This window comes from Aplidium turbinatum, chromosome 8 (genome assembly GCF_918807975.1).
Source record: "Aplidium turbinatum chromosome 8, kaAplTurb1.1, whole genome shotgun sequence".
NCBI classification, from domain to species: Eukaryota; Metazoa; Chordata; class Ascidiacea; order Aplousobranchia; family Polyclinidae; genus Aplidium; species Aplidium turbinatum.
The window spans coordinates 20,224,043-20,244,551 of NC_137479.1; the positions used below are offsets into that span (position 1 = coordinate 20,224,043).

Here is a 20,509-nt window from a genome sequence, read left to right on the forward strand (position 1 = left end):
TTGTTTTTCGTGAATGATTCACTGGTCAACACAATTTTTCTTGCATGGAGTTTTTTTAATGAATTTAGGGTATTTGGAGGCGCTGAAACCAAATCTGGTGTTAGTTTTTGCTCATCAAATCAAGTTTTTAAGATATGAAAACTTTTTTTGATTGATATTTTTTCAAGTTATAAAATTTATGTTGTGTTTAAGCTTCCATATATGGAGTGATGTTTGGGATGAGAGGCAGTTATTCCCTTAAGAATGTTTTTTTAAAACTATTTTTGTGATTGCATTTTTTTGGTCATTAGTGACTGCAGTGTAGGCCTACAAACACTAAATAAATGAAATATATTTGAAAAATTACAATTTGGATTTTGGAGCATTGTGCTCACCATTGGTAAGGCACTATTGACAAGCTTATTTTTATTTGTAATGTGTCTTTCTGACAGAATTGAATTTGCAGATTTAAACTAAACATATGCAGGAAAAAGCAATAATGTCACCTTAAAACGATTTGTATAGTGCTGTAAAAATGCAAAGCATATCTTGGTAGATATCAAAAATTTTGTTTTTGTAGCTGATCTCTTATAAACTGCATAAGCGACATCTATCATTGTTCCCTTATGAAGCAAGACACATTTTAGGCTTCTTTTCGAGCTACCAATAAAAAGTCTCCAGTCACTTGAATGATATGCAGATAACTTAGTCTACACCAAAATAATAAGAGCCTAAACAATGTAAAAGAAATAGAAAAAAACTTCAACATCTGTGCAGTAAACAATTTGGCTTTCCAAGTGGAAGTACTTTCTCAATTTGGCCTCTCTGTCCCGATAGAATGAAGCGCTTGTACCGGTTTTGAGAAAATGTTTCTCCTGTAGCCTGGAAGCCTTAGCTGCTTTTGTGCGTGATTGTGTGGTGTCAAACTCGTGAGTGAATGAGCAGCTTTTACGTAATTCATCAATATGGAACATGCATATTGCAAAAGAACGTGAAGTGATAGAGGAAATCTGAGCTCAGATTCGGATTCAGCACCCTATAATTACCCTAAATCAATTCTCAAAGTCCATGAAAGAAAAAAAAATTTTTTTTGTTAACCAGTGTAATTTAAGTAAAGTAAAAAATATGAAACTATAAAACTTATTATTAATCTTTAAGTCAAAGTTAAATATAACTTCAATACCTCAACGTTGGCTGAAAAAAATCAATTTAATAATGTACTACCAATGTGATAAATTATAGAAGTTGTATTATGAATGTAAGGCAAAACAAAAAAGGCAAAATGTGATGACAAGTAGGCTAGGCCTATCAAAGTGGACCAAACAAATCAAATTTCTGTTATTTCTTGTTTACTTAAAGCAGGGGTGTACAACGTGCGGCCCGCGAAGAAAAATTGTGCGGCCCGTGAAGATGTGCCAATTTTGAATTGTGTGCGGCCCGCGAAACGTGTTTACAATTTATTTTAGTCTGGTACGTGCCAACGATTCATTATAGAGTGGATTATTGTACATTTCGCACCTTCTGTTAACCATTTTACAAAATCTCCCACCGGCCACCGCTTATCCGATTGCATTTAATTATTTGGAACGTCAGTAGATCAGAGGCACAGAATTGCACAGAGAATAGCTCAAACTATGAAACCGTATTCTGACGGTAATTTTGTGAAGCAGTGTCTTATCGATGTCGCAGAAGAAATGTGCCCTAAAATGAAGAGTGAGTTCGAGAAAATAAGTCTGTCACGGTGGACGATAGCGAGGCGTAGGTTATCGATGATCTTGCTTGTGATATTAGTGACACTCTCAGGGATAAGGTGAAGAAATTTGTTTCATGGAGTTTTGCGATCGATGAAAGTACGAACCAGAAGGATTAATTCATTCACCAGCAAAACTTTTGCGCAAAATCCTTGAAGTTCAAACATGTCTTGAGCCAGGTTATTAAAGCAGTAATTTCATTCGAGCACGAGGGCTCAACCATCGTCAGTTTCAAAAGTTTCTGGATGATCTCAACACGACGCATAAAAATCTACTTTACTTTTCCGAGGTGCGTTGGTTAAGCTAGGGCTGTATGTTGTAACGATTTTACGAACTGCGGAAAGAAGTAAATTTTTTGATTTTTACCGAAAACGTCTCAACCAAGATGACTTTCCACATTTGAAAAAATTTATGGCTTCAAAAATGGCTCTTTTTGGCTCAACGTATTTGTGCAAACAATTTTTTTCTAAAATGAGCATCATAAAATCTCCCTATCGATCGGTTCTGACAGACAAACACTTGGAAAATGGACTTGAATTGCGAACACTTCCATTAAAGTAAAATTGGAAAAAGTCGTCGGGAAAAGAAACCAGCTGCAAATTTCTCACTGAACTCGTAGTCGGCGTGACAATAAATTTGAATAGCAGTTTTCTTCAGAAATTCATGCGTCTTAACTTATTATTTCTGCAAGGAGATAACCTCTAATAATGCCATATGAATAACAAAAAACTGCTTTTTTGTGCTTGCAACTACTAGAAAGCGTATGTTAAATAAACGTGCGGCTCGCGGTTTCACCCAGATATTTATATATGGCCCTCCTGTAATAAAGGTTGCACATCCCTGACTTAAAGTAAGGTTAAGTTAAGGTTCTCTACAAAACCTACACAAAGCAATGAATCTTTTTACTGTATTTTGTTATAATTGCACAAATTCAAAATGTGTTTTAACAACCTCAGAACATATATGGTTACTTTATGATCATTAAAAACACAGTAGAATAAACTACACAAATAGTAGTTTTACATTAAATTAAAAACTTGTTATGCATTTCTGAATCATTTTAAACCACAAAAAAAAATTATGCAAAACTTGTCTGAAAACTCCAGCTAAGCCAGTTAGTCAGCTAGCCTGATTATTTTAAGAATGTCATTTACTACTCACCGTAACTCATTTGAGGACCTCTCACAAAACTTTATCTGATAACTATGCTATGCAGACCTTTTTGCTCCAGCTTTAGGCTGCGTGAAGAAATCATAAAAACGTTTATCTGAGAACCTGATGGAAAATGTTATTGGAGTCTTTCACTGTAGCCTACATAACCTCACATAAAAGCTTTTCTTTTGTAACTCTTATTTAATTATCTGATGTAGAACGGCTAGCTATGGTAAAACATGACTTGAGCATACCTTCCTAAAAGTCACATGGAAACCTCTTGCTAAGCTTTTAGTTCTAGCTTCCAGCTTACAGAGTTCCATCAGATGACTTCACAATACCTTTCCAGTCTACTTCGTTTAGACTTTTTACCATGCATTTTCACAAAACATTACCTAGTAAAAACCACACACAAGATCAGGCAATTAGGCTAAAAAGTCTCACATCAAACCTCACCTGCAAACCACTTATTAAAATTTAAATTTGGAAACAAGGATCAGCTACAATAAGCGATATGCCAACAATGAACGGGAAAAAGTGAAACAAAAACGTTGAATCAGTTAGCCTATGCTTAACAGAGACTCCCAGACCCAGAGCTCCCAGAGCTCCCAGGCTCCCACAGCCGAGCAGCGCAAACTACCTTTGCCACTGCTCTCTATAATGTTGCCTAATTTTTTATTGCGAAAAGTAAAATCACATCTGTTTCTACAATACTGTTATGTTCGGCATCCCATTTAAGTTTTTGTAAACGGGGCATCAAAATTGACTTTTTCTCAACTAGCCTAATATAACCTGGTCAGCAGTTTATCGTGATGTGCATTCACAGGCCGATCGGAAAGCGAAACAGTATTTTCTGCGTGCTGGAGTGGAAACGGATAAGTGATGATGACATGAACTACAGTCAGTTGAGCAAACCAGATGGATTGTGACAGGTCCAGTCTTCTAGAATGTTGTATGAAACCTTAAAGTCAGTTGTCAGAGGCATTTTTTATTTAGTGTTCCGAGACAGTAAAACAAGATTTGCGTTAAAGTAACACCTAAAATGTAGCTGGCACGAAAGGGTGTAAAAACTTAAGTTAACTTTTGTGGATTACTTCTGGGCTACATAGAATGTTGAAGTTTTCCTAAAATTGCAACAAAGACCGCGGTATGATGTGTTGCCAAAAAAATTTTTGCAGTTATTTTGCAGAAAAACAGTGCATATAACATGCTTTGAGCTAGAAATTTAAAATTGTCTATTTATTCTTTTTCATACTCTTTGCTTTGACAGTGTAGTAATGCACAACATACATTCAAATTGTTTTCTAAATTTGTTACTTCAATCGAGGTTGCTAATAAAATTCTTTTTTTTTTCAGAACGTGTAAACTTTCAAAACATATAAAGTATTGCAACTTTTTATGATTAAGTGTTTGTTTTACTTTGCAATCTTTGCTGCCAGGAACAATCGAATCGATAAGTGATTAATAACAAAGTCGTTATCAAACAACAGGTAGGCTATGACTAATACGAACTACACTGATACATTATGAAGTACTTTCATATTTACGTTATTTACAAGGTCCTTGGTGAGAACCTCTGACCAACACACGAAAAGTTGTCCCTCCAATCCCCATCAACAACACGTGGCGTGCCTTGACACGTCACACAGGAGATTAACTTAAAGAGGTATCGTAAATAAAGACTTGCTTTCTTGCTTTTTTCACTTTTGATCTAATAATAATAGCTTTTTGCCTCAAAAGATACTCTACGCACGTCTAGGTATAGGCCACTGTTTGCAGTGGCGTAGCTAGGGGGGGACCGCCCGGCCGGCACGTCTGTGGGCGGCACTTTCAGACTACGATTTTTGATTTTGGTTATAATCTGATAAAAACACGCATTTCATTTTCACATGCTTTTTCTTGAAGGGGCAGAAAAAATCGGAATCCGCCCCGGGCGGCACATTCCCTAGCTACGCCACTGACTGTTTGAGCATTCAATGCACAAGCAGCCCATTTCTGCAGGGCATTGTGGCGATATGAGTTTGTTTGCGAGCAGCATGGCCAGAAACTTTTCTGATTAATTAGCAATCCCACGATTTAATAGTTTAAACAAATTCATTGTGGAGACATGCGTTTAGCTAAATCTTTAAAAACATTAATTTTTCAATAAATCCTAATTACATAAAATTATAAGAAAATGCAATTCATGTCCAACCACACTGCGCAGTTAAAATCCGCGATTTCTTGATCTGATTGATATTCTTTTCTTTAATCTGGTTTAAACTAATGCTTTTTTAATGTAGAAACGATTTAACAGTTTTCTGATATGTTTTTTAGAGCTGAATGATCGCCCAAGAGTCCAACGCATCTTGTTCAAGATATGGATCTCAAGAAAATTTACTCGAAGTTGAAACAAACGAAACGAGGTCTTATTTCGTTTGATTTATCATTTTGCCAATTATTGTTATTTTTAATTTTTGTTTTTGACAGCAAAGTTCTGAAAATTACAATTATCAACAAAGACATAGCATCTTTTCACAAATTGGGACTAGGTGGGCAAATTTTCAAAAAAGGGCACTTTTAGTGCGTGAGTTATGTTAAAAAGGGCACTTTTAGCGCGTAAATGATGAAAAAAAGGGCATTTTTTTCTGAGCGTAGGCTAAAACACGTAAGCTTAAAAATGTAGATTTCTCAGGCAAATTGTGGGTAAAAAGGCATATTATACCTAGACTAAACTTTTGAGACCCATAATTGATTCCTATATTCATCCCCGCCCACAATAGGCCTATTTTGTAAATAATAATGTAATAAAATTTAATCTAGCAACATTGAGTTGCAGAGGTTTCTAAGTAAAAATAAACAACTATGATAATAACCTATATGAAACACAACTACTAAGATATCATGATGAGTTGAATCTTTGCAGAATTAGATGATTCTAAAAAGCTGGTATTTTATTTTGATGAAAATCAGAAAACAAACTTCTGTAATTCAAACATTTAGAACTTCACACAAAATTTGAGGTAGGCCTACTGATAACACAAATTGATAATTAATCTGCTTGAATGGAACACTAAGGATATTATAAGTAAGGTCAAAGGTAGGCTCATAAGTTCTAAATGTATGCTGAAGCTTTCCATTCAGCTGTTCATTCTTTAAATTGGATCTAACTTAAACAAAAATTAAGTTTTAAAAATTGCCCATCTAGTTTCAAACTAGAGGGGCAAAGAAAGGGAGAGGAGGGCAAACAAAGGGACTAGGTGGGCAATTGCCCACCTAATTTATATGTGAAGAGATGCTATGAACAAAGACGTTGTTGCATGATGTGAGTGTATGGTAACAGCGTGATTTTTGCCACTTCCCTACACAAGTTGTTAGGCATAAGTAGCCTACAGTAGCCTACTATAACAAGGAATTCATAGTGGAGAGATAAATTGAAAATATTTTAAAAAAATAAAATCTTGATTAAGTCTATATGACATGCCTTTGTGCACGATTGATCTCATAGTAAGTTAGTTTATAAATTAGTGGTTTTATTTCTGGCGTGAATGTGACTTCCATGATCATGACAATGATGAACGATTGTTCTCTACAGTTTAATAAGAGGAAAGTGGTTGGAAGCATGATTGGTTGATTGAATTTTTACCTTCGGACTTAGAAAGCTTCTTGCAGAGCCTAATCAGTAATCATGGCCGTTTTGCATACTTGTAGAGGCTTGGAATCACTGACGCAGGCCCGGTCACCAAGATTGACAGAGTGAAGTTTCGGATACAAGATAAAACAAACCTAACTTAATTTGCATCACCACAAAATCGTTTAAGAGTGGTAATAGGCTACAGCGAACAAGATAATTGTATGCCACACCATTGAAAGGAAAACAAAAAGGTGGCCCATGATCGTATGGTATTGGTACAACATGACTAGCGTTGCTGTCAATGCATTGTCTTTACTCAAGATAATAATATTAACATTACTGGAGGGAAAAAACAGCAAATCATGCACGTCAACGCTTTTTCAAAGAACTGACCAAGTAGCTTGTTATGTCTGTCATAAAAAAAACACGATTCCGTCCATTGAAGACCAGTTGTGGATGTAAGGAAAATATGTTGAATTGGCTAAACAAGGGAATTCTGTTTATGAACATTCATGCGTATGCGTGAAATATAATTTTACATTTATAAGCATTCCATCCCAAGTAATGCGCAATAAGAAAATCACATAGGCTTATGTATTGTATAATCGAATATAATGCGTGACTTTACTTTTTTTCAGGAGAATTTACATGACAAAAACTAAATATGAAAAAAGCAATCAAGAGGAATATAAAGTTGACTTGCAGGCCGGAAGCGATGTTACTCTGACATTCCATGACATTCGTTACGAAGTTAAAAAGAAGGTAAATGACATCCCATGCGGAAAAACTGAACTTAAAGAAATCTTGCATGGCGTAAGGTGAGCATTGAACGCAGTACGCACGTTCTAAAGACATGTTGTTTTTTTATCGGAAACGCTTTCCGAAAATAAAATTATGTTTATTTTGTATGAACCAGTGTGGATGTATGATAACGAGAGCAGTGTGAGTTGGATAATACGGTAAACAGGATATGAAAACCTTAAATAACTCTAATATTCCAAACACTGCAAACAGGCTTTGATGATCAAAAGATGAAACAATCATTAGATCCATTTTATGATGTTGAATAGGCTATCATGTGTCTGTTAAAATCATTATTTTATTTTTTATCATGTCTGAATGATTGTAAATTAGCATAGCCTACAACATTTTTTCTTGAATTGATTTTTTTTCTCAAGCCACGGCATGTGAGATTATTATACAGGCGTTTATATTATCTTTGGAACTACACGCTTGCCGAAAGTTGTTTTCTACTACGTATGCTGAGGTTGTACTCTCTCAGGGCCTCTACCCACTTTTAGAATTCCGGGGGGGGGGGATTTTGAGACGGAGGGCTAAAATCGTCTTAGTCATTCCAAACCACTCCAATAAGTGTGTGTGTGTGTGTGGGGGGGTGATCACCCCCTCACCCCCCCTTGGATACAGCCCATGTACTCTCTTATGGCATTTCTTAAAAAAAAAATATATGTATATTATATATATAGGCTATTGTTCAAATTTAACTTGTGTATAAACACGTGCAATGTCTATTTGTATTTGGTAGCCTCGCGGTTATAAAATATAAATTCAATTCACTAATTGTTTACTTAAAAAATTGTTAAAGTTAATTATTAATTTTAGTTTCACATAACAACTTTGCAATCATTAGTATTTTTGTTTCTTTATTAACGTTATGTGCCAGATGACAATATAATGTACTATATGGCTTATGACATGTTTTTATTGGTTGTTGCAGTGGGATGCTCCCACCTGGATTAAATGCAATCATGGGACCGACTGGGAGCGGGAAAACCTCGTGAGTATTGCTGAGGTTACAAAGTTACATTTGCCGTAGAATAAAAAAAAGCTGTAACTAGCCTTTCTTGTTTTGCTTTTTATGCAAAGTTCTTCGTATAAAAGGCAAGCTTTGCATTTGTGATAAAACGCAGCCAACTCACTTTTAAGAATATTAATTTGTATTCGTTAATCTTGATTTAAACAAATGGAGAGCCGGGCTAGATTATCAGCTTTAACCTGCTCTACCTATATTGGCTAATATTCGTTTCATAAAACATCTATTGATAACCATTATTGCTTTAGATTGATTGACATTTTATCGCAAAGAAAAGATCCGAAAGGTTTGACCGGAGGGCTTGTGCTTCTGAACGGAGAAAAGCCACCAAATGATTTTCGATTTATAAGCGGATACGTTGTACAGGTGCAAACGTGTTGCTTATTGTTGAAATAACATTAATCACTCAGTAGCATTAATCAAGACAAAAGTTTAAGAACTACTTTAAGTTACAAAAGAGAAATTTTGATAAAAGCTGAACTAAGGTTTTGCAAAGCTGCAGTAACTTATGCATTGAGCAGTATTGTATGAAAAATAGACAGACAAAACAAAGTAACTTTAACGGGTTTAACATAATGTTTAAAACAAAAAAATCTATAACATACGGTAGCCTAATTAAAATAAAATTAACTCTTCGACGCGTACTTATGTCCTCATCAGGAATTACAAATCTGCAATACACATAAAATGAAAATTATACGATAAATCTGACTTTGCACTATAACTGCAACGACACCCCGAACTGAAAAGTATAAACTCAACAAGTGATCTTGTTGATAAATGATGATGAATCGTTTTTCTAGCTTAAACTTTACAAGAAACAATGCTTTTACCATTAAACTGCACAACTTTAAGCATTATCTCAAAATTTCTAATTAGCGTTCAATGTAATTTTTAAACTCGGGTCTTCAGCCGCTTTCGGTGTTACTAGCCGTAGTTTCCCACATTGGCTATATTCATTGTTTATCTGGATACTTTTTGTGGTGTATAAAATCTAGTCAAAATCCAGCATCACCGGAGATATACAATATCTCGAAAACTAGAGCTGATGGAGAAAAAAGGATTGCATTCTTGGAATCAGCGTTCCTAATATGTCTAACATTCCAAGCACCAATAATTTTTGTGTTGGACAGCAATGTTTTTATCAATGTTTTAGGATGACATTGTGATGGGAACACTCAGCGTGCGCGAAAACTTGGCCTTTTCAGCGAATCTCCGATTGCCTAAAAAACTTTACGATGCTCAAGCGAAGAAGAAAAAAGTCGACCTTGTCATTAGTCAACTTGGTCTTCAAGCTTGTGCGGATACTAAAGTAAGTGTGCTGTAAAAAAAATACTAATATAAAAGTAAGCATATTGAAAATTTATTTGATTTTAACACTCGCTTTTGATTTGTACAACCCTACTCCATCACTAAGCTGCTTCTTTCAAAAATGCTGTGAAAAAAACGCTGATACTCATTATAACCTAATCTTATAATTGCAGCGAGAAAACATTCTACATTTCGCAGTTCATTCATTATAGCCATGTCAGCTTCATGCAATACAGACAGTAATATACAGTAAATTACCTTTGTAACGTTATTTTCAAATCAGTCTTTTCTAAAGAAAATGTTGCTTTTATGACAAAAGTTATGTGAGCTGCACCAAAACGAAATGTAGAAAGACATTCAATGTAGAATGCACTGTTTGAGTTGTATCTAATGAATTTAACTTTTATGGTGTATAGGCTACTGGCAAGTCCTTCTGTCTGACATGCTTTTATTTACATCTGAAACACATTGTTAGCTGGGTAACATTTGCTCCCGCTATTCTTGTTAAGCTATTTCCAGTCGGTTCATTTATTGTTGTTGGGTTGTCGTCACGATCATCTCCGCCATCTTCTTCCATTTCTCTTAGACCTTGAGCGTAGTCGTGGTTCATCTGTAATCGTCTCCGGGACAGTCTACTGACTGTGTGTCGCCAGATGGATAACTGAGAACTCCAGCAGGACATGCAGGACAGTCTCTTTTTCATTTTTGCAGTTGCGACTTTGCTGCCGCAGGACAAAGCGCTTTGCTATTTGGTTGGATTAACTTACTTATTTGTGATGCCTTGTGGGTGATTTGCAGGTTGGAACAGAATTTGTTCGGGGAATTTCTGGAGGCGAAAGAAAAAGGGTGAATATCGGAATGGAAATGATTCTGGATCCTCCCATTCTCTTCTTGGACGAGCCTACAACAGGATTGGATGCTAACACTGCTAATTCAATAATTCTTCTTTTGTACAAGTCAGTATTTATTCAATACATCGTGTGCGATTAAAGTGATGTTTGCACTTGTATTCATTAAGAAAAAATATCATCAGATTTCACAATTTTAACTTTTTGTATTGAAAAGCTTTTGTTCAAGTAGGAGAGTAGGCTATCGGCCTATGGGCGTTAGATAATGTTCCTTTTCATTTCAGTGTTGATGATTTTGCAACAATGTAAGCCGACATCACTTTATACTTAAATTTTTTTTTTGTATAAACAGCCCACTCAATCACATAACACTACTTAAACTCACATATGGCAAAATTAAGTGATCAGTGTAGATTCAGCTTGCTTCTTGTTGAACCGCTTATTTCCGCTTGTTTCTGAACACTGTTACCTTGTCTTAAATCAAGTGCGGGTCCAGGAAGGAACTTGGTCGCGCAGCCCCTCTCAAAACTTAGAAAGAAAAACTGCAATTTATATTTTTCCGATTATGCAACAACAACAAAAATTGTACGCTTCGCTTATAACTCTATAGCTGGCAATATATAGGCCGCGCGTATGTTTAGTCAACAGCGGTTTTATGTGTAGCCTGCTATAGCAGCATAATTGACAGAGTTTTGCAAAAAAATATTTATACCAGACGAGTAAATCAAACCTTGACAAAATGTTTAATAACATGTTAGAATGTGGATGCGAACGTTGCCTTCCTCGACTTCTCTTCCACTCAATTTAAATCTTTAATCACCGGGCATATACAGCAATAACTATAGTAGATACAAAAAAAATGAACGATTTTTTTTCAGACTAGCAAAGGATGGACGGAATATCACTATATCGATCCACCAGCCACGATATTCGATATTTTCCTTGTTTGATCGACTCATCATTCTGCACGAAGGCTTTATGGTGTATCGGGGTTTGGCCAACAAAGCGGTAGATTACTTTAGCAATATAGGTGAGTAGGCCTAGTAGCTTCATAATACTGTATATGGGCATGGCAGCTAATATGAGAGTGGCCGGTTATTTCTCTTGATTCTGTTCAATCTGTCCAGTCTATTCAGTTTTTTGTGGGCTTGCAGGCTGTAATGATAGCTTCTTGTACGGTACTGGATGCATTGTATAGTCTACCACTCTAATCAATAAATGCCAACTATGATTGGAAATTGGGTAGACTACGATTTAATTACGTACGACTTTCTATTTTTATAGGTTACCGCTGTCCTAAATTTCACAATCCGGCTGATTTCTTTCTCGATATTGTTGGTGGTGACGTCAACACAGCGGAGCTGATTGGGCGGATGAATATGTCAGGTTGTATCTAGGATTGTATTAAAAAAATGCAAATTCCAAAGCCATCGTGAAATAGAGTTCGCTCTAGCACCTATCTTGAACTCAGTGCATCTTTGCTGACTTTCTGAATATTGAGTGTAACGACAGGACATCGAAACATTGTCATCAGGCCCAGCCTCAGTTTGATTTATGTAGAATCCACCTAAATCGACGATTTGCTTAACTCGACACTTTTTTTCTATGTTCTCGGCAAAACGCTTTTATTTTTTTGCCCACTCGGCTCATTAATTCGACATCGGATGGTAACTTCACGCTTTGCGATTCTTCACAGTTTGTTTTCACACAGTTCGCACACTTTTACGCATCTAATCAACACGGACTGCAACTTTCAATTCGCTTATTTGTGAAAAGCAGATATACGTTCACATGACAAATCAATAATATTGTATCTTGCTGACATTTGTAAAACTGAAAGAAAAGTAGGATAATGTTAAATAGCATAAATGTGGAGAAACAAAAAGAAGAAAAAACGAAATAAAACTTGATGAGGAACGCAACATTCACAAAACAACGATAATGAGAGTTTGTCCCCCAGCCTCCCTATCACCGAGTTATTTGCTTCGGAGCTCAACTTGTAGCATTATTGTTCAGTTTCGCTTACAATTTTTTATTTTGTTTGTATCTTAAAAATTCCCTCCTGCAGCGAATCACGAGTCTGGTTTGAGTTTTTCAATTTGCACCACAGGCTGTTTCGTTTGGTGATTGGTCAAACTTCTTCATCCAAACAGCCGTTGTCTTCACCAATAGGAAATAATCGGTTCCGAAAAATTGCACAATCGTTAACCGCTTTGCAAAAGTTAGTTTGTCCTAAATATCTGTTTTTGCAAAACAGTATGTTACAGTATCTGTTGCCGTGTCATCATTTACAGTATTTTGGAGCGTAAAGGTTGAATTTTTGCAGTGCACATTATTTTCATGATTTCACGTAGTCCCAAGCTTCTTTTGTGTATTTGTATGGATAACGCTTGCAAATAAACAAAAAATGCATAATTACGAATTAGTCTTATTTTGATGTAAAATCCATGAGATTGCAACTCGACCTTTCACTTAACAGTTGTTTCGATTTCAATTAAGGTAGAATTTAGATTTTAGTAGGCTATGTTTGAAGATTTTTTGTTGAAAGGTAAACAATACCTTTTTTCAAAGGGTCCTGCTTGCTTTAAACATGTCTTCGGTATCCGAACAAAAGTTTATGCATTGTTCAAACCTTGCCGGGTTTTTAATATTGTTATTGTTGCTACATGTACTGTACATACGCTGTACATAGTTCAAGTTAATACTGTAGAAGTTCATGAATACAAATAAATTTACTTTCACTTGAGTTAATTTAATTCTATGTAGGTTTACAATAGCTTAAAAGTCGATTTCGACTTATTAGATCTTTAGATAGCTGATTCAAATAGAATCTGAATAATCTAGTTTTAACAAAGCTTAACTGAAAGTAGGCCTACTCTGCTAGATTAAAATCGATTTCTAACTGCATAGGCTACGAATAGCATTAAAGTAGGCTACTTTGTAAAAATTTATTCATGTTTTAATACATAGTAACTAAGCCTATATCAAGCACTGTTGTGGATTGGACAGCTGTCAGAAATTCGTTATATCGTTTCTTGAATTTCTATAACACCACAAAAAAATTCTTAAGGAGGGGAAGCAACAGACACTCAAGATCGAATAACTGTGGCGTTAAAAGACGATGAAGCTGTAGACAATACTGAGCATTTGCTGGAGGCTTTTGCAGCATCTTCTTCTGTTTTTGCAGAATCTAAGGAATTGAAGGTAGATCCCCTGATTTCGTTCATTTTTGGTGCTTTAATTTCAGACTTTTTTGCTTGAAACGTTTGGTTTAGGCTACTCTATGAAAATTTACTTTGTTTTAAAAATGTTTCTTTAAAGGACATATGCATAGGCTATTTTTTCTGTTTTCAACTCACATCTCTTTTGTTTCTCTTTTTTTTTTCAGATATTTTAGTGTGCTTTCAATCTACCGGTAATATTTGCATTGCTTTTCTGTTTTGTGGTTCTTTGAGTGAGACGCTCAACTTGAACCATTTTATTTTTTGCACCACTTCAACAAACACTGCAAAGCATAGTTTAAATTTATTTTTTGTTTTTAAGTTTAGGCTTAAATTAGTAAATTTTGTAATTAAATGGCTGAATATTACCGTTTTTGAGTTGTGATGGTTCTGTAGTCAATACAAAGCCGCTATGAGAGTGAGAAAACTGATGATGATGACGACCTGATATCTGCGATTCCAGAAACTCAATATGCCAACGGGTTTTGGACTCAGGTAATTGTTCTGCAAAAACGTTTTGAAAGTTTAATTTTGTTTTTGTATTGGTATATGGGAAAGCTATAGCAGTGTTTAAGGCTGCAGATGCAGAATTTGGTAGACACTTTAACGTAGGCCTATAACAGTAGGACAGTTTTTCGCACGAACCAACTGTCACCATTGCGCCGCGGCGCAATTGTTTAAGAAAAGTGAGAGTTTATTACCTCAACTGATTGCAGTCATTGCAATCCATTTTGCACTTAATTCAGTTACAGAAGAAAAAAAGATTTTGACAAAGGTTGAAAATTAACCCCCCATTGAAATGACTATTTCCTTGCCCTTACCCTAACCCATTAGTCCACGCTGCTAGTGGAGACACATTCATTTAATTTAATTTGTATCAGAAATCTTTCTAAAAGAACTCTCAGAATATCACGTGCTGAGTCACATGACTGAAACCAGTTGATTCGCAAAGAAAACTGCCCTATGTTAAAGTGCCTACCGCAGAATTTGGTACCACAATGCCACCTGCGGCCGATTTTATAAAGGTTTAATTGCAATGAAAGTTATTGGCAAAACCAACAAAATTTGAGCAATATTTGCGCTATACAAAAACCAGTTTGATTGACTTCCCACCAAGACATTCATGTAGGCTACATTCGACCCGGTATCCAAAACTGTTATCGGAAAAACATTGCTACTTAGGGTGTTAAAAGGATAGATCTTTTCAGCTCCATAGACTCAAACGACAATGACCCATAAATGTTTCAAATGCAATAACGTTTGTTGTTTCCATTAACATTACCGTTGCGTAATTTTTATCATAGTTAATGTTGCATCAATAGTGCGTGACTAGTAAAATTTATGTTGTTTATTTTATTTTTGAACTGACAATCATTGGATCAACAACATCAATTAATGGTTGGTCCCCAGGCATGTAATCATATTTTAAATGTTAGCTCGTTACGGTCTTGAGGCGCACTTCGCTGAATGTCGTCCGCAACCCAGTAACTGCAGCTCTTCAGTCTATCGTCATGCTCTTGTTTGGTGTCCTTATTGGGCTAATCTACTTCCAAAGCGATACTTCGTACAAGAGTGGAATACAAAACAGGTATGTTGGTACAGTGCTGTAGCCTAACAATAAAAAGAGTTGTTTTTTTGTAACTGCATCAAAAGAAAATTGAGGCATGCTGGATTTTTTTTAAAGTGCGAAGAATGAACGAATCTAATATTTTGGAAAAACATCAAACAGCTGTAGGCCTGTAGGCTATATTTTTCCGAAAGTGGAAAAGTGTATTTTTCACACAAAACAAGCTGTTGTCAAAAAGGTTTATGGGTGTATTAATCAAGTAATGGTGCCCTGGTCAAGTATCTTCGTAGGATACTCCACAAGCGAAGCAATGAAAATATAATCACCGTACAATCCAAAAATCTCAGGTTTTTCAACATTTTCGGTTAGCAAATTTAGAACATGAATAACAAAGCATTAGAGTGCATCTGAAGTGTATTTTCGTATTTCAGGGTTGGTTGCTTTTTCTTTCTTATGACAACTCAAATAATGTCAAACATGTCCGCACTGGATCTATTTATCAGAAACCGACGCCATTTTATGTAAGTATATTCCAACAACAAAAGTTGGGCTATTTCACACTACTTCAAGATTGACATATGCTGCAAAAAAGGTGCTAAGTGATTATGAACCGCAAATGTTCAAGTTGGTAGGGTGAATCTTTATCCTCGGACTGAAAAGCAAACAGCACAAAAATCAAATGATGAAAGTGCAAAGGAATGAAAAAACGTTTTACTCTAGCTACGTCAAAGAATTGATGGAAAAACTAAGCTTAGCTGAAGATGATCTAGCTTCTAACTGATCAAAATCGATTTTTAGCTATATATGATTGAACTGACTCGTGTGAAAATAAATATCTTTGCATTACAAAACATGTAGCCTAACCGAGTTGTTCATATCAAGCATTGTTCTGGGTTTGACACCTGTCAGAAGATACTTCATTTTCTTGACTGCAAAAGCAGGTGTTGAATTATAGCTGCTGATTTCTTTTATTAGTTTGTTTATTTCTTTCATTCCTGTCATTTCTTTCATTGCATCGTTCGCATAGCCTATTATATAATGAATGAGTATTGTATGGAGTATTATGATGTTTTTTAAAGTCTAATTGGTGAATTTGCAGTCTGGTCGACTGATACAGGTTAATTTATCGATAAAAAAAAGTAGGCAGTACCACACTAAATTGATAAATTCAAGTTGTTTCAATTTCTAATAAACTTACATTTGCCAATTTTAGTGTGATTCTCTATACTTTTTTTAAATATTTTATCACACCACGCATTCTTTTGGACCATTGGTGAAGTCAAAAGAAAATTTTATTGAACAGTTTAATGACAAAGTTGTATTTGGTGACTTATAGATGTCTTAATTATTTCAGAACAAATGTTTCAGAGAAGAAAAAAGTACAAATTTTGTTTCAATATTTAAAATTTAGACAGATTGTTGGAGCAAAAAAACGATAGTTTTTTTATTTTTGTTTTCTTTTTAAAGAAAACATGTTTTTTTTAAATAAAAACAAATACAAAAAACGACTCACATCTCTATGCCAACTTGATTAAAACAATAAGTTTGTAAAAGGAACCGCATATTTCAGACATGAAGCTGCTAGTGGATATTATCGAGTCTCTGTCTATTTCATCGCACAGTTGATCGCTGACATCATTCCCAACAGAGTAGTGCCCAATTTTATTTTCTGCACCATTGTTTACTACATGAGCGGTAAGTTTTGTATATTATGTAAAAACAGAGTGAGACTGTTCACCAGGCATTTGATAATTCAAGTAACTTGCGTTCTTCTGGTGACTATTTACTAGGTTAACTTCTGATGTTAAAGATGATAACTAGCTTTTTATATTTCCGACGTTTCGTCAGTCAGCACGACTGACTTTATCAAGGTGGCTAAAACAGGTTAACACAACCTGTTCAGCAACGATGGCTAGGTTGTGTTAACCTGTTTTAGCCACCTTGATAAAGTCAGTCGTGCTGACTGACGAAACGTCGGAAATACAAAAAGCTAGTTATCATCTTTAACATCAGAAGGTAACCTAGTAAATAGTCACCAGAAGAACGCAAGGTACTTTAATTTTGTATATGTGTTTGTTCCGCGTACACTGGCTTAAAATGTAAATGGTTCACTTTTAATTGCTCTCAGTTTAAAACAGTACTAACTCTAAACGATACTATGCTTAACTAAATGAAATAGTGTGCATTTTCAACTACTAACCACCTGAGATGTTCGGATCTACTTTTTCCAAGATCCTGATCCAGTCATGATCCGACAAGTACATGATCCGGTCCTGTCCTGATCCGATGGTTTAGGAAATTTAAACTATCCTGTCCTGATCCTTCTATTTTTCAATGAACATGTGAACATATCCGCTAACCACTGCACAGTAGCCAATTATCAGCATTTGCAGATATGTGTGTAGCCTGATGGAATTTCTACGTTTTGAGTAAAATCAAAGTAGAGCTTTACTGGAGAGTTTACTTTGTTGCACCACAGACATACAATACTAAGCAGATAAATACAAGAAACAACGCGGTTGCCTATTTGTCATAGGACAAACAGTATATCGACTTCATTATTTTAATCACATCAGTAGGCTATATTCGCTAGCGTTTTCGCCTACAAAAAGACAACATCTTCCGCTGTTTTTCCTTTTCTAAAGGGAGCATCGCCTTCCAATAAGCTTGAGGCCAACTGAGCAGAAGCGCTTTAAAAATGAGTTCTTTGCTTTCTTTTTGCCACCCCACAAAAGGCACTCAAATTTTAATTTTTGGGGTAGGAGCACCCGATGGTTGTTTGGAAATATGATTTTCTTGGAGGCAGAAATTAGTTTGAGTAATTTAAAAAAGTAAATAAATTATGAAATTGATTAACTAGCTAGCTACAATAGCTAAATGAACTACGTTTGGAAGAGAGTGTTTTTGCGAAGTGATGGGATTTTGACTCTTAGAACAAGGTGGGTTGTCTAAATGTGCAGCCTACACGCAGAGCGGGGGCAGGTTTATTGTATTGAATTTTTTGTTAGAAAAAAAATGTGCTCAATCTAATTATATTTCTTATTTTGTATATTGGGATGCAAAAATAAAACGTTGAAAAACTAACATGTGAATTTTTTTTTCCAGGTTTTCAACCTCAAGTTGGGAAATTTTTTATTTTCTTTCTTATTCTTGTACTTGCGGCGGTCAGCGCTTCCTCGCTTGCATTTTTTATCAGCGCATCTGTCAGGATATTTGCTGTGGCGCACATACTTGTTGCTCTACCTTACATTCTCATGATGTTATTCAGCGGCTTCCTGGTAAACGTTGGATCCTTGCTCAGTTGGTTAGAATGGATCAAATACTTTAGCATTTTCAGATATGGCTTGAATGTGAGTATGTTGCGTGTTTCAGTTGAGGCGCAAACGTTTTCATTTTAACATAGGCGGTGAGCGTCGCATTGCTGCTTTCATCGTCACATGTGCAACAAAATGAGGATAAACAAAATTTAATCAAGTATTAAGTTATAAACAGCTAGCTATAAACAGCTACAACCGAAACATAGTATACAGCCGCAAACATAGTATTTTAATAGTTGTAAAACTACTTTTCTTTGGTCATTTTTATTGTTTCAGTTTCTGGAATGAACAAAAGTTGACTCATGTTCACAAGTGTGTCGGCTAGACCTCAGCTAGGAGTCTGCTAGGGGTTTCAGTAATATGGCACGAGATGACAGTTTTTTTTTTTGTGGCAGAAAGTGATGATGATACGTGAACAATCTGTATAATGTTAGCCAAAATTTCTTTGGGTTGTTTCAAAAAGACAGAAGTTTTTGATTGATATTGAATTTAATGTCTGATCTGGTGAATGTCTGGACTAGATAAAGTGGCTGTCTAAGTAGCTTATAGCCTATCGGTCTGCCAGCTACGGGTTACCTTGCAAGTTTTTAACCACTTACTAAGCATATGTTGATATTATGTTACAATGCTGCGTTTCAGGCACTTTCGGTGAATGAACTAACTGGTTTGGTATTCATTGACGATCCTTCGTATCCAGGGTTCAATAGATCATCTGCTATGCCTTGCTTAACCAACAAGTTTATATTGATACCAGATTGGTAAGCTTGAGTTGCAGTTTTCACAAAGTTACACTAAAATGCACGGCTGGGCAAATAAATTCTATTCTGGTGTTGAGAGGGAAAAAAATCTTCAAATTTCTTGAAGTATTCGGTAGTGATGCAAAAATTACGCGTAAACGTCTTTTTGGCAGCCTTGCTAAATTTTTTTGTGTGAGAAAATATTGGCAACTTATTTATAATATAAATGAAGTTGTTATTTTTGTATTCTAAATCGATTTGTTCATTTTTAGGTAACTTATAAAATAATCTTATAGGCTTGCCATATTTCAACTGCTATATGTTTTTTGTGTCTAGTGTAACAGGAGAAATGTACATGGACAAGCAAGATATAGAGTACGGCGTATGGGGCCTGTGGCAGAATGTTGTTGCATTGTGTGGAATATCGTTTAGTTTTCTTGGACTTGCATACATTCAGTTGAGAAGAATGAACAAATTCAAATAGTTGTTGCTCTAGTCTGTCTCGGACAGCATAAAAATATGTTTTTATTTGAAATTAAAGGTGAACAATATGCAATTATGAGCAAAAATACTCTTTTTTCAAGTAGCCTATATATATATATATATTTTTTTTTTGGTAACGTTTTTGATTTGGTTGGCTAACATAAAGCGTAGCCAAAGATTTCCATATATTTACTTCCCAGACAACCACTTTATCTTAAGTGACTGTCTGGGTTGTTGTAAACAAAATAAAACATTGTTTTCGTACGTCTCCAATTTTGAAACAATTATGGAAAGATAATGAAAATGCTTTGACCCCACTTTTTGTTTGCTGTTATAAACATTTACTGCCTATGCTCAATTTAGTCGAGTTGAGATCAATTAAATACAACAAACTCTGTGGACATTTTGCTGAGTATACTTACTTGCACTTGATGCCAATGCAAGCATCGTTGTAGCCATTGTATTGTGTTGTCGTCCAATTCAAAACAGATATATCTTGCCGCATAGCCGTATGAGACCAAACCATTTTGGGGGAGCAGAACATAAATTTGCCCAAATCTGCACGCTTTTATAGAAATTGCCCAAATATAATGTATGCGGTGCATGATAACAGTGAAAAACTAACTAACATAACAAGATCACCAGCTAGCTAGAATTTCTTATCAAAGTGATCAAGATAGAACAACTGAATTCATCTTT

The 20,509-nt window shown here is 35.5% G+C and overlaps 1 protein-coding gene across 1 annotated transcript; it reads left to right on the forward strand.

Moving 5' to 3' along the window:
* Positions 1-7,143: 7,143 nt before the first annotated feature.
* Positions 7,144-20,188, forward strand: LOC145776129 (broad substrate specificity ATP-binding cassette transporter ABCG2-like). Its single transcript, XM_082587532.1, has 15 exons — positions 7,144-7,313; positions 8,231-8,290; positions 8,575-8,692; positions 9,483-9,638; positions 10,436-10,593; positions 11,364-11,515; positions 11,770-11,871; positions 13,556-13,689; positions 14,103-14,201; positions 15,143-15,294; positions 15,705-15,794; positions 16,844-16,968; positions 18,379-18,623; positions 19,230-19,348; positions 19,664-20,188. Exons 1-15 carry the CDS (start codon positions 7,144-7,146, stop codon positions 19,809-19,811), a joined length of 2,028 nt encoding a protein of 675 aa, XP_082443658.1. The 3' UTR covers positions 19,812-20,188.
* The last annotated feature ends 321 nt before the right edge of the window (positions 20,189-20,509 follow it).

Excerpts from the sequence above, each read along its gene's own strand:
- LOC145776129 (XM_082587532.1), top strand. The coding sequence starts at position 7,144 with ATGACAAAAACTAAATATGAAAAAAGCAATCAAGAGGAATATAAAGTT. Across the intron at positions 8,693-9,482 it reads TAAGCGGATACGTTGTACAG|GATGACATTGTGATGGGAAC; the intron begins GTGCAAACGTGT and ends TCAATGTTTTAG. Across the intron at positions 16,969-18,378 it reads CATTGTTTACTACATGAGCG|GTTTTCAACCTCAAGTTGGG; the intron begins GTAAGTTTTGTA and ends TTTTTTTTCCAG.